The 11,985-nt window shown below is 43.1% G+C and overlaps 1 protein-coding gene and 1 long non-coding RNA gene across 2 annotated transcripts; both read right to left on the bottom strand.

Moving 5' to 3' along the window:
- Positions 1 to 883: 883 nt before the first annotated feature.
- Positions 884 to 4,783, bottom strand: LOC143416077 (protein NLRC3-like). Its single transcript, XM_076881451.1, has 5 exons — positions 4,775 to 4,783; positions 4,553 to 4,739; positions 2,627 to 4,424; positions 1,544 to 1,717; positions 884 to 899 (listed from the first exon to the last, which is right to left on the bottom strand). Exons 1-3 carry the CDS (start codon positions 4,781 to 4,783, stop codon positions 3,328 to 3,330), a joined length of 1,293 nt encoding a protein of 430 aa, XP_076737566.1. The 3' UTR covers positions 884 to 899; positions 1,544 to 1,717; positions 2,627 to 3,327.
- A 1,188-nt stretch (positions 4,784 to 5,971) lies between these two features.
- On the bottom strand, positions 5,972 to 11,294 carry LOC143415907 (uncharacterized). Its single transcript, XR_013096335.1, has 3 exons — positions 11,181 to 11,294; positions 6,329 to 6,458; positions 5,972 to 6,073 (listed from the first exon to the last, which is right to left on the bottom strand). It is a non-coding gene; the product is annotated as an uncharacterized LOC143415907 (long non-coding RNA).
- Between the last annotated feature and the right edge of the window lie 691 nt (positions 11,295 to 11,985).

The raw sequence follows: 11,985 nt of genomic DNA, 5'->3' as shown, positions 1-11,985 counted from the left end.
ACAGCTAAGATACTGCGCAGGACCCTCAAGCTCCCAGGCCTCTGGTAGAGGACCCGAGCTTGAAGGATAAACCGCCCGCAGGGGTGTGCTGGGTGTTTATATATATATATATATATATATATATATATAATGTTCTTCCTCTACACCCCCCCCCCCCCAATTTTTGCACATGTCGAGGAGCGTGTCAGGCTACATTTCACTGTGTGTTATACTTGTATAACTATGCATGTGACAAATAAAGAGCCTTGAACCTTGAACTATCCCCAGAACACCAGAGTATTCATCTCCTGGCCTCTTTACATTTTCTCCAATCATCCCTGTTTCTAGAGTCTCGCCCCATCTGCAGGCAGTCCAAAAGAAACTGCCTCTGCCATTTTCTTCTTCTTAATCTTTGATTTTTCTCTTCACTTTCTCCATTGGGTCTTCTTAGACGCACTTTCCAGAAAGCAGCAACATTTTTTGTGCCCCATTTTTCAAATTGTGCATCTTACTTCAGCTTAATATGTTTCCTGTTTTGTTTTTACACAGGTCATGTGAAAGAAATCCTACCAGAGACTCAACAAAGCTGAACTGAAAGACAGCACGGGCAATAAATCAGAGCAGCACAGAACTTAAGCACACATATATAAGGTGATTTAACAAATCATGTCTGTTGTAAATGAGTAAGCCATTTATCGACCTGACTCAGGTTTTAAAATTATCATCAGAAAAGACTGAATCCTGACCTGAGAATCCCAAGTGTACACTTTGGACTCTCCACTGCAGAAAACAGAAGCTTCAGTCCTGAATCCTGCAGGTTGTTGTTACCCAGATCCAGCTCTGTCAGACGGGAGGACTGGGAGCTCAGGACTGAGGACAGAGCTTCACAGCTTCTGTCTGACAGGTTACAGCCACTCAGTCTGAAGAAATGATGACAAGAAGACATGAAACACTTGTGTTAAAGTATATTCATGGTGCCATGAGGAGCTACTATATTTACAATATTTCAACACTGTTTCAGGACATGCTGGAATCCTTATTGCCTCATGTTACAAAAGACAAATGTGGCAGTTTACTGTGACTTGCATGGATTCATTAAAAAAACAAAACATACGACATTCTCGCCTGAAAATATGTTAAAAGTTTATTTTGTGACCCAGAAAGAGTAATAAGAGCAATATTAAAACTAAGTAGCTGCAGCCATTGTTGGAAACTGGAATTGGTTGGGCCACGCTATGAATTCTGGGATATGGTTTTTCTATTTTGTTTTCCTGGTGGAAAATCAGGAGAATTCCAGGAGAATGGTGGCTCCGGGAGATTTTCGGGAGGGGCACTGAAATTCAGGATTCTCCCGGAAAAATCGGGAGGGTTGGCATGTATGTTTCCAGGACATGCTGGAATCCTTATTGCCTCATGTTACAAAAGTCAAATGTGGCAGTTTACTGTGACTTGCATGGATTCATTAAAAAAACAAAACATACACACAATGTAAATTTTTTCCAAATGAAATTGATTAAATGATGTTAATTGATGAAAAAAAAAAATCGATATCGCTTGATCTGACCTCAGCGTTTCCAGTTTGCAGTATTGACTCTTCATCCCAGCAGACAGAAGCTTCACTCCTGAATCCTGCAGGTTGTTGTTACCCAGGTCCAGCTCTGTCAGATGGGAGGACTGGGAGCTCAGGACTGAGGACAGAGCTTCACAGCTTCTGTCTGACAGGTTACAACCACTCAGTCTGACATCAAGCGGGAAGGGAGACAAGATCAACCAAACAAATCAGAGCTTTATTGCTTTTTTGTTGTTTTTAAGCAGAAATCAGTGAGGTGCTGGTAGATTCTGTTCTTTTGGTTTATTACCCAACAACACACACATACACTAATATTTGTGACTTTTGTAATAGTAGCATTTACAATGCAAAGCAACAGCGATCACAGATTGAAGGGGCCTGAATAAAACTACAATGCAGGGATTTTTAAGATGACCCGTTCTTCCAATTTCCAACAACAGATTTCTCCAACCTTACAGTTAAAAATAATTCTTTATCTCATACTGAATCTTGGTGCACCTCCCCCAGTTTATTAAAATGAAGAGGTGCTGAAGTTGCTGTAAGTGATGTGTGATGCCACTGATTTCCTTCCTGATCCAATACAAAGTAAAATTCAGGCTGGTATCTGCGATACTGATGAAAACTATTCCTTCAGAATCAATACAAGACATAAGAAAATATGATGTTTTGTATAACATAAAAAGCCTGAATTTTAAAACATTCAGTTAATAATCAAAAACAGATGTGACTGAAAATAATAAAACTGAGAAACATTTCATGGCCATTCGATCCTTTTACAACCATTGCAAGAGCTTGGTTGGCATAGCCAGCAATACGTTGGATAGTAATAAGTCCGGTGGGTGATGGGCTCCACCAGGGCTGCCCTTTGTCACTGATTCTGTTCATAAATTTTATGTTTAAAGGCTGTTTCAAAAGTTCATTCAAGTTACAATATTGTGGTCAAAAGTTCTCCTTTTTTCTTTTATACTATACAACTACGCTGGCTCGTGGTTTTAGGACATGGATCTGTCATAGAAGAAATCTATGACCACTTTTAATCAACATTTTAAAAATAAACATGATCACAGATTTACTCACAGAGCCTTGTTGGAGGCTTTGACCACTGGCAGCATTCTCAGAAGAGCCTCCTCTGAAGCAGAGTATTTCTTCAGGTCAAACACATCCAGATCTTCTTCTGATGACAGTAAGATGAAGACCAGAGCTGACCACTGAGCAGGAGACAGTTTATCTGTGGAGAGACTTCCTGATCTCAGGGACTGTTGGATCTCCTCCACTAGAGAACGATCATTCAGTTCATTCAGACAGTGGAACAGATTGATGCTTTTCTCTGCAGACAGATTCTCACTGAGCTTCTTCTTGATGTGCTGAACTGTTTTCTTATTGGTCTGTGAGCTACTTCCTGTCTGTGTCAGCAGACCTCGTAGGAGAGTCTGATTGGTCTGCAGTGAAAGACCCAGGAGGAAGCGGAGGAACAAGTCCAGGTGTCCATTTGGACTCTGTAAGGCCTTGTTCACAGCACTCTGGTAGAAGTGTTTCTTTGCAGATTCTCCTGTTTCAGACTTCTTGGATGTTGTTTGTTGTTGTTCCAGCAGATTGAGTCCAGAGTTGATGAAGGTCAGATGGACATGAAGAGCAGCCAGAAACTCCTGAACACTCAGATGGATGAAGCAGAACACCTTGTCCTGGTACAGTCCTCTCTCCTCTTTAAAGATCTGTGTGAACACTCCTGAGTACACTGAGGCTGCTCTGATATCGATGCCACACTCTGTCAGGTCTGATTAATAGAAGATCAGGTTTCCTTTCTGCAGCTGATCAAAAGCCAGTTTTCCCAGAGACTCCATCATCTTCCTGCTCTCTGGACTCCAGTGTGGATCTGTCTCAGCTCCTCCATCATACTTGACCTTCTTCACTTTGGCCTGAACCACCAGGAAGTGGATGTACATCTCAGTCAGGGTCTTGGGCAGCTGTCCTCCCTCTCTGGTTTCCAGCACATCCTCCAGAACTGTAGCAGTGATCCAGCAGAAGACTGGGATGTGACACATGATGTGGAGGCTTCGTGAGGTCTTGATGTGGGAGATGATCCTGCTGGCCTGCTCCTCATCTCTGAATCTCTTCCTGAAGTACTCCTCCTTCTGTGGGTCAGTGAACCCTCTGACCTCTGTCACCATGCCAACACAGTCAGGAGGGATCTGATTGGCTGCTGCAGGTCGTGTGGTTATCCAGAGGCGAGCAGAGGGAAGAAGTTTCCCCCTGATGAGGTTTATCAGCAGCACATCCACTGAGGTGGACTTTCTAGGGTCAGTTAGGATTGTAGTTTTGTGGAAGTCCAGAGGAAGTCGACACTCATCCAGACCATCAAAGATGAACACAACCTGGAAGTCTTCAAAGCTGCAGATTCCTGCTTCTTTGGTTTCAGTAAAGAAGTGATGAACAAGTCCCACCAAGCTGAACTTTTCCTCTTTCAGCACATTCAGCTCTCTGAAAGTGAATGGAAATATGAACTGGATGTCCTGGTTGGCTTTGTCTTCAGCCCAGTCCAGGCTGTATTTCTGTGTTAAGACTGTTTTCCCAATGCCAGCCACTCCCTTTGTCAGCACTGTTCTGATTGGTTCATCTCTTCCAGGTGAGGCTTTAAAGATGTCTTCTTGTCTGATGGTTGTTTCTGGTCTGTCTGGTTTCCTGGATGCTGTTTCAATCTGTCTGACCTCATGTTCATCATTGACCTCTGCAGTCCCTCCCTCTGTGATGTAGAGCTCTGTGTAGATCTGATTCAGGAGGGTTGGGTTTCCTGCTTTAGCGATGCCCTCAAACACACACTGGAACTTCTTCTTCAGGGTGGATTTAAGGTTACGATGACAAACTGGAGCTTGAAGCTCTGAATGAGAAGAAAAATAAACACTCAATTCCAAAAAGAACTAATCTTTAAAACATGTTGCTCCATCTTCCATCTCTGGAAAATGTTCATTTATCCAGCAGCTTAAATCTTTAGATAAATCCTCTTACGTCTCTGCAGACGGTCAGCCAGCTCCTCCTGCTTCATTCTCCTCAGGAAGTCCACTGTGATCTTCACAAATGCCTCTCTGCTGCTGCTCCTCTGACTCTCTAAGCATTCTGGGTAATCTGGACTCAGAACCTTCTGGATCTTCTTCAGCTCGTTCTTCACAAAAGTGATGATGTTGTCCTCCAGCAGCTGGAACAGAATATTTATGAATGAGCCAATCAGACTGAAATCATGGAGCCAAACATCAGATCCATGTTGGACACACTGACGATCCACTGGTCTACAAAGAGCAGCATGGAGATGACTGTGAACAGAACAGATGTAACAGTAGTTGTTGTACATGTACAGACCATAAATATGGAGTCCAGCTGTGTTTGATGCTGCTGGGCAGACTGACCACTGGGAACCTCTGAGCTCTGCTGCTCCACTCTGTGGAGGAACCATGAAGGATTAGATCAACACAGGATAAAGATCCAGGAGTTTCTGCTCAAATAACTTCATCTGAATCAAGTCTGTCAAGTTTTAAACTCTCAGATTGTGAACATATCAGTAATTTTCAGTCTGTTTTCATGGACGTCCTTTCAGTGGTGATGTCAGGGATGATTTTGAAGAAGCTCATCAAACTGAACCATCAGCAGATCACTGCTCCAAAACCAGAACATGATCCGAGTCTCCCTCCACCACCAGAACACCAGCTTTACTAACGTGGTAGATCAGTGTAGTACAGATCAATAACTGATGAGTCATTTGATCAAAATCACTGAGTGCTTCACGTCTGACCCTCTGATGCTTCTGTAGACATTTTGCATATTTAATGAATGTCTGACAGTTTTACATTCATTCTATGAACACAGTGGAAATGTTGTGTTATAGTCTCCATGTTGTTTCCAGCATCATAAATTCTTAAGTTCAGAAAATTAGATTCTTTCTTCACAGCTGAAAAACAACAACATTTATTCTCTATTGAAATCTGCATCGTCCACTCCAAAGGTCACAATCTGAAGGTAACATCTGGTTTTGTTCCCTGTGGTTAACTCTGAGCATCAGTATGGTGGGATTTATCCACTACATCCACACCACTGTGGTTCAGTGTTGTCCTGATGGAGTAACAGCAGCCAGTATGATCCAGGCTTTAGCTGCTGGGTCTCTGTGTGACCTCTCAGACTGTTTAACAGATCAGACACAAAGAGAATCAGAGCAGCTCTGTTCTTTAAAGACAAACATGAACCCACTCAGGTCACACTTTCCCCACAGATATGAGCATCACTGTCCTCAAACAGCAAATGACCAAGTCGAACATTTGGATCTTTTCTCTTTCATTGTTTTCTTTTTAATGAATCTTTGTAACAATCTGAGGATGTTTCAGGTCATATTTATCCAGGAAACACAAACATGTAAAGGAGTCATCACAGCTCTCTGACCTCGTTGCTCCAGGTTCACCACTGAAGACTGGAGGGAAATCTTTGGACCGGTCACTCCTCACAGACGGACAGCTGGACCCTGCAGACTGTGACCTCTGACCTCTGCAGACACAAACATGATTGAAGCAGCTGTGATCACACAGACTGCAGATAATGCAGCTGTTTCCTGTCAGTAACATCCTCTTAGATTAGAGTTCAGCTTTTTACAGGAAAACTGGACAAAACTGATTTTTGTTACAAACTCATTTTCATTTCCTCTCAGCTCACAAACACAGTCAGACAATCAACCAGAGTCAACACTGATTATAATGTCAGTGCAGAATTATTTCTGTTACTCAGTGAGTTCAGCTCTCTGACCTCGTTGCTCCAGGTTCACCACTGAAGTCTGGATTTAGATCTTTGGACCGGTCACTCCTCACAGACGGACAGCTGGACCCTGCAGACTCTGCTCTGTCCTCCTCTTCCTCCATCATCATCTTCAGCCAGTCTGAGAGGTAAACCACAAGCACTCAGTGAGTTCACATTAACAGGAGGAACTGAGTTACAGTCGCTGACCTCTGACCCGTCATGTGACCATGAAACCAGGTCAATGTGTCTGTAGGTTCAGTCATCCAGGTCATGTGATCTAAGGAGCTTGGAGAGAAAAGAGACGTCTTTAAGTTTCTGGAAGACGTTTCATCTGAGAAGCTTCTTCAGCTCTAAAACCAAACGGTGGAGAGTCCCAGATATTTAAACCTGAGAGGGAAAGAAAGCATGTCGCTGACCCACCACTGATGTTATTTCAAGGAGGAAACTGAGAGCCTTTGCACCAGGAGCACAAACATCAGCTCCAGCAATGATCCACTGATGTGTTTTTATTCCATGTATGAATGTTGTTATTGACAGAGATGACGTTTGTGTGTCAGTGATGCAGTGACTGTTGTTGTTACCTGTACAGGCTGGTTAGACTCTATGAAACAGATCATACAGATCTCTGCATGTTAGAAGAGACTATTAAAGGTCATGAATGAGACAAAGGCAGGGAGGCGTCCTTTACAGCTAAACAGCAGAGTGAGAGAACAGCCAGCACCTCTACATTTATCACATTATACAGCACATGTATGATACTGACAGGGATGAGAAGAATTTAGTGATTCTGATCCCATCATTGATATTACTTATTGATTCTCAGTAGCTCTGCTCTGACAGTCACCACCATCACTGAGCAGCATATCAAAGACATTTGTGCACATTAACTGCATGTTGTGGCTCAAATGTTTGTGCATGTTGGAGGCATTTCCTCTTTGTTGTGATCAGTGTTGGTCATTACTCAAAACAGTCATTATTACACATATTACACAGAACACTTTAATTAAAAGTAATGGAGTACGTTACTTCATTACTCCTCATAACATTACTTTGATGTTACTGTGTAAAATGAACAAATGAGCATGTAACAACATAAAGCTGAGGTACAGCCCCACACACCAACACAGATCCTGATGAGGTCACGTGATGTTTCTCTGAGTGTTTATGAACACAAATCAAAGATGAAACAGCACAAAGACACTTCAAAGTGATTCTACTGTAGAAACATGAACAGGTAGAAACCTGCAGCCTGACTGCTCATCACTTTGTTACCTGTTCAAGTTCAGCAGCAGCAGCTCACTTTATCACGGTGCTGGGCCCTGTTTCAGGAAGCCGGTTTAGTGGAAAAACTGAGTAAGTATACCCTGAGTTAACGAAAACTCTGGGTTTTCGGTTTCACAAAGCGAGTTCAGCTGCAGCCTGAGTGAGTCACTATGACGACACACGCCGTGAAGCTAACCTGCCCCCTAGCAGGTTTACTACAACTAACCCTGACTGTCTCCGCCCCTTTGTCGGAAACCTGACAGTAGGAAGTGTCGGACATGGCGTGCCACTTCCTTGAAGAGCCAGTAGATGTTGAAGCCCAAATTCTCCGCAGAGCTCTCCGCCGGGAGAGAGTGATTAGAGCGCGTTCGGACATTTTATCATTTCCTGATGATTTTCTGTGTGAACGTTACCGTTTCTCAGCACAATCTATAATTTATTTGAATAACATCCTCAGGCCATATATTACGCATGTGACACATCGCGGACATTCTCTCAGTTCTGTACATATTATTTGTATTGCACTTCGGTTTCTTGCAAACGGGAGCTTTCTGTATAATATTGGTGACGCTGAGCACGTTTCCAAGGCTACCGTCTGTCGGGCAGTCAGGAATGTTACAGTTGCACTGAAACGTCTCCTGTACTCGTCTGTGGTGTTCCCCGGTCACAGACCCACAAGATTTATCAAAGAGGGATTCCACAAAATTGCAGGTATCAGGATGAACGAAACTTAATTCATGATGTGGTGATATTTGAACTACTACTTAAATTTTACATTTATTTTCACGGTTCCCAGGCGTGATTGGCTGTACAGATGGCACTCACATTCCAGTCATTGCTCCTTCAGTAAATGAAGGAGACTATGTGAACAGGAAGTCTTTCCACAGCATTAATGTACAGGTACATAGTTCCCTGTAGCATGTCAAACTAACAAATTATTTCATCATAGTAATGGATGCTAATTTGTGTTCTCTGCACTGTGAAGATCATATGTGATGCTGCCAACATTATCACAAATGTGGAAGCCAAGTGGCCAGGCTCTGTCCATGACTCACAAATATTCCGTGAATGTACACTGAGCACAAAATTTGGACATGGTGAGTTGAGAATACTTTAAAATATATAAAGACCAATTGCTTCAGGGACATTTGAACTGAAGTGTACCCTTCTGTCTTAGGAGAGTTCACTGGCTACTTGCTTGGTGATAGGGGGTATCCATGTTTACCCTATTTGCTTACCCCTTACCCTGACCCTGAACCGGGCCCACAGCAGCGATATAATCTGGCTAATTGCAGGACAAGAGCCAGAATTGAAATGACTATCGGAATGCTTAAGGCCCGGTTCCAGTGCCTGCAAAGACTCAGGGTCACCCCAGAAAGGGCATGTGACATTATTGTGGCATGTGTGATTCTTCACAACATTGCCACAATTAGAGGAGAACACTGTCCTTCTGAACCAAACATCAGCAGTGATCCAAACCATGAACATCCTGACCCTCCCACGGACATACAAGATGGAAGAGCAGTCAGAGACACCATATGTCACAATCATTTCCTTTGACCCATCACCTCAACATGTTGAAAGAAGAATAAACAGATTTTTGTTCAACTGGCTTTATTGGTCGCCTGTGTTTCCTGTACACAAAGTATTAAAAGATGTAAACCTCATAAAGTGTCTCTGTTGCTTCCTCCTCTGTAACAGCTGTCAATGTTTCTTCATTATTTTCCTGTAGTAAAGAAATAAACAACATTGCTGTTCTACTGTAAACTCATATAATCTGTGGAGTATTAAGAGTACTCACAACTGCATGTTGGTCTGGCTCAACAGGAGGCTGCACCAGATGCAGTACACCACCACCATCAACTGATAGAATATGAGGTTTATACAGGTCACTTATAACTTACAAGGGACCAAATGGCAATTAACAAACATACCAATCACCTTACACTTCATTGTCATTATGCTCTCAAAGACAACCAAGACTGAGGCAAGGCAAAATCAGTAGGAAAATAACTTCACTACAAAATAATCCATTATGGTAAAGAGTTTATCAAATGAATGAGTCGCACTGCAAAGGTGACTGTGAAGAAAGGATGTATGCACATCATGTATTATTTTGGATTTACCCCCTATGTAGGCACTTGTGTCTTGCGGGGTTATTGACTCAGAGGATGTCCCCGCAGAGATGCCTTCGGCCACAGGGCGCCCACTGTTTTGGCTGAGGGCCAACTGCTCAGCCTCTGTGAGTGGTGGTGGTGGAGGACCCCCACCTGTTTTTCGGGCCTGCGCTTTTTTTCTGTTGGCTATAACGGGTCACATTTGAGCATACAGAGTAAGCAAATATGTACTTGTAATGTGCTCAGATAATTTCAATAAGTGCTTACAGACAGAAAATTAATGTAGCCTCTAACTGCAATTGATTTACATAGGACAAACAGACCAAGCACTATGGCTCATAATACAATTACACCTTACCTGTTTGGACTATATTTTTATATTTCATTTTTACTTGCTGCCAGGAACGTTTGGGTCCTGTTGGGTTGCACCTGCGCTCACATCACGTCACAAAATAAAATGTATAAAATAACAAATAAAATAACATATGATAAAATAACGTGTTAAATGGGTGGAAATCCCTCGATCAATGTTTAAATTAACACTCACGCATTGACTCTGTCGGCTATGTTTTGCCATGCATGCTCACTTTCTTTTGCAGCTGTCGCTGTGTTACTTTTTTCCGCGGAATTTGCATGTTATCGGCATATGCTGCCATCAGAATTTCGGCCTCAAGCGCTGTGAAATACATTGACCGCGCCTTCTTTCCCTCCGTCTCCATGGTGACTCGCTTAATCTGTGCTCCGCTTATCAGGGCTTTATGTATCCTCGTCCGCGCGCTTCACTTGGGGTTAAAGCAACTCCGCCTTGATTGAACTAATTGTTATCAGCCTTTCTGAAACGGAATATTCCGAGTTGGACAGTTCGGGGTTACTCAACCGTGAGTGTCGTTTTTCACTCTGAGTTTTCCAAACCGGCTTCCTGAAACAGGGCCCTGGTCTGGGGTCAGTGTTTACTCAGCTTTAACCTCACTCTGGGTTCTTGGCTAGCTTAGCATTAGCTTAGTGTTAGCTTAGCGTTAGCTTAGCATTAGCTTAGTGTTAGCATGCTGTGTGGCTAGCTTAGCGTTAGCTTAGCGTCAGAGCTCTGCAGGTGTCTCGTGTGTAAATATTAATCACAGTGACAGTAAAGGAGGTAAAGGGCTGTGACGTCATCACGTACGCTGCGTCCTCTGTGGGCTCTGAGTGAACTCAAAGTACAAACTACAAGTACACAAACACGAACGTAGCTCAGCGTGGCGGACACACTCGGCCTCGTTGGTCCAGCTGTGAGTCCGTTACCGTGAACTATGGAGCGGCAGATTTGTGCTGAACTAAGCTGCACACAGCTGATGTTAGCCAGGAAACATTACACACTGACTTTAATGGAGAGACCGGAAATACAAACACACACAGTTTGTTGTGTGAAGAAATCAAACACGAGCTGAACAAACAGTAAAGTTCCTAAAGACAAACTGTTAAAGGAGGAAACAAAGCAAACTTACAGTTTCTTCACACACCAACAACAAGCTCCACTCCACACCTGGACACTAAACACGGACACACAGGTGAGCTGCTTCCTGGAAGGAGGCGGGACTCCACCTGAAACTCAGCACAGGTGGGAGGGGCTCAGCTCTGTGTTTGCTGATGTGTTAACTTTAAAAATATGCCGTCTGACTGCTCAGACTGAGTCAGAGTAAAGTTCACATGCTGACGTGTGGAGACATGAAACCTTGTTGTAGCTGCAGGTGTGAACACACTGATCCCAGATCAGCTCTGCTGTATTTGTAACATGAACATTTCTGCTGCAAAGCTTCAAATGTTCAGCATGTTTCTCTGTTTCCAGTCTATAGATCCAGTCACACTTTCTACCTTCACCTGTGCAGTAAAGACTGAGAGCAGAGCTGAAAGCAAGCGTCCAATCAGTGAGCAGCATCAACACCTGAGCTTCATTCAGACTCTGTTATTGAAGATGTTGTTGGTACAAAGTTCATCTGCTGCTCACATGAATCCATGAAAGATTTATTTCACTGAATGTTTCTTCAAAGCTCATTTCAACCTGTTGAAGTCATGAATGAAAGTGCAGACTGAGAGTGGATCACATGATGTTTGAGGTGTGTCATGTGACATGTTCAGTATTGTCACACATGTCTAGATTGTCCCTGATATCATAACTGCTCAAACACTGATGATTATATTTGAAGAATTATTCCTGATGGCAGCAAAGTTTGAATGGAGCTCTCTGTCTGTGCTGATTTGTCGCCCTCTGGAGGTCAAAGCACAAACTGCATGATGTCACTGTAACCACCA

Source organism: Maylandia zebra, unplaced genomic scaffold (genome assembly GCF_041146795.1).
Source record: "Maylandia zebra isolate NMK-2024a unplaced genomic scaffold, Mzebra_GT3a scaffold11, whole genome shotgun sequence".
Taxonomy (NCBI): Eukaryota; Metazoa; Chordata; class Actinopteri; order Cichliformes; family Cichlidae; genus Maylandia; species Maylandia zebra.
The sequence above is the reverse complement of the archived record's forward strand: the minus strand, read 5'-3'. Positions and strand labels throughout refer to the sequence as shown.

Bases quoted from the DNA above. Each gene is read 5' to 3' on its own strand.
- LOC143416077 (XM_076881451.1), bottom strand. The intron at 4,425-4,552 runs GTAAGAGGATTT...CTTCTCATTCAG, and splicing joins GGCTGACCGTCTGCAGAGAC to AGCTTCAAGCTCCAGTTTGT.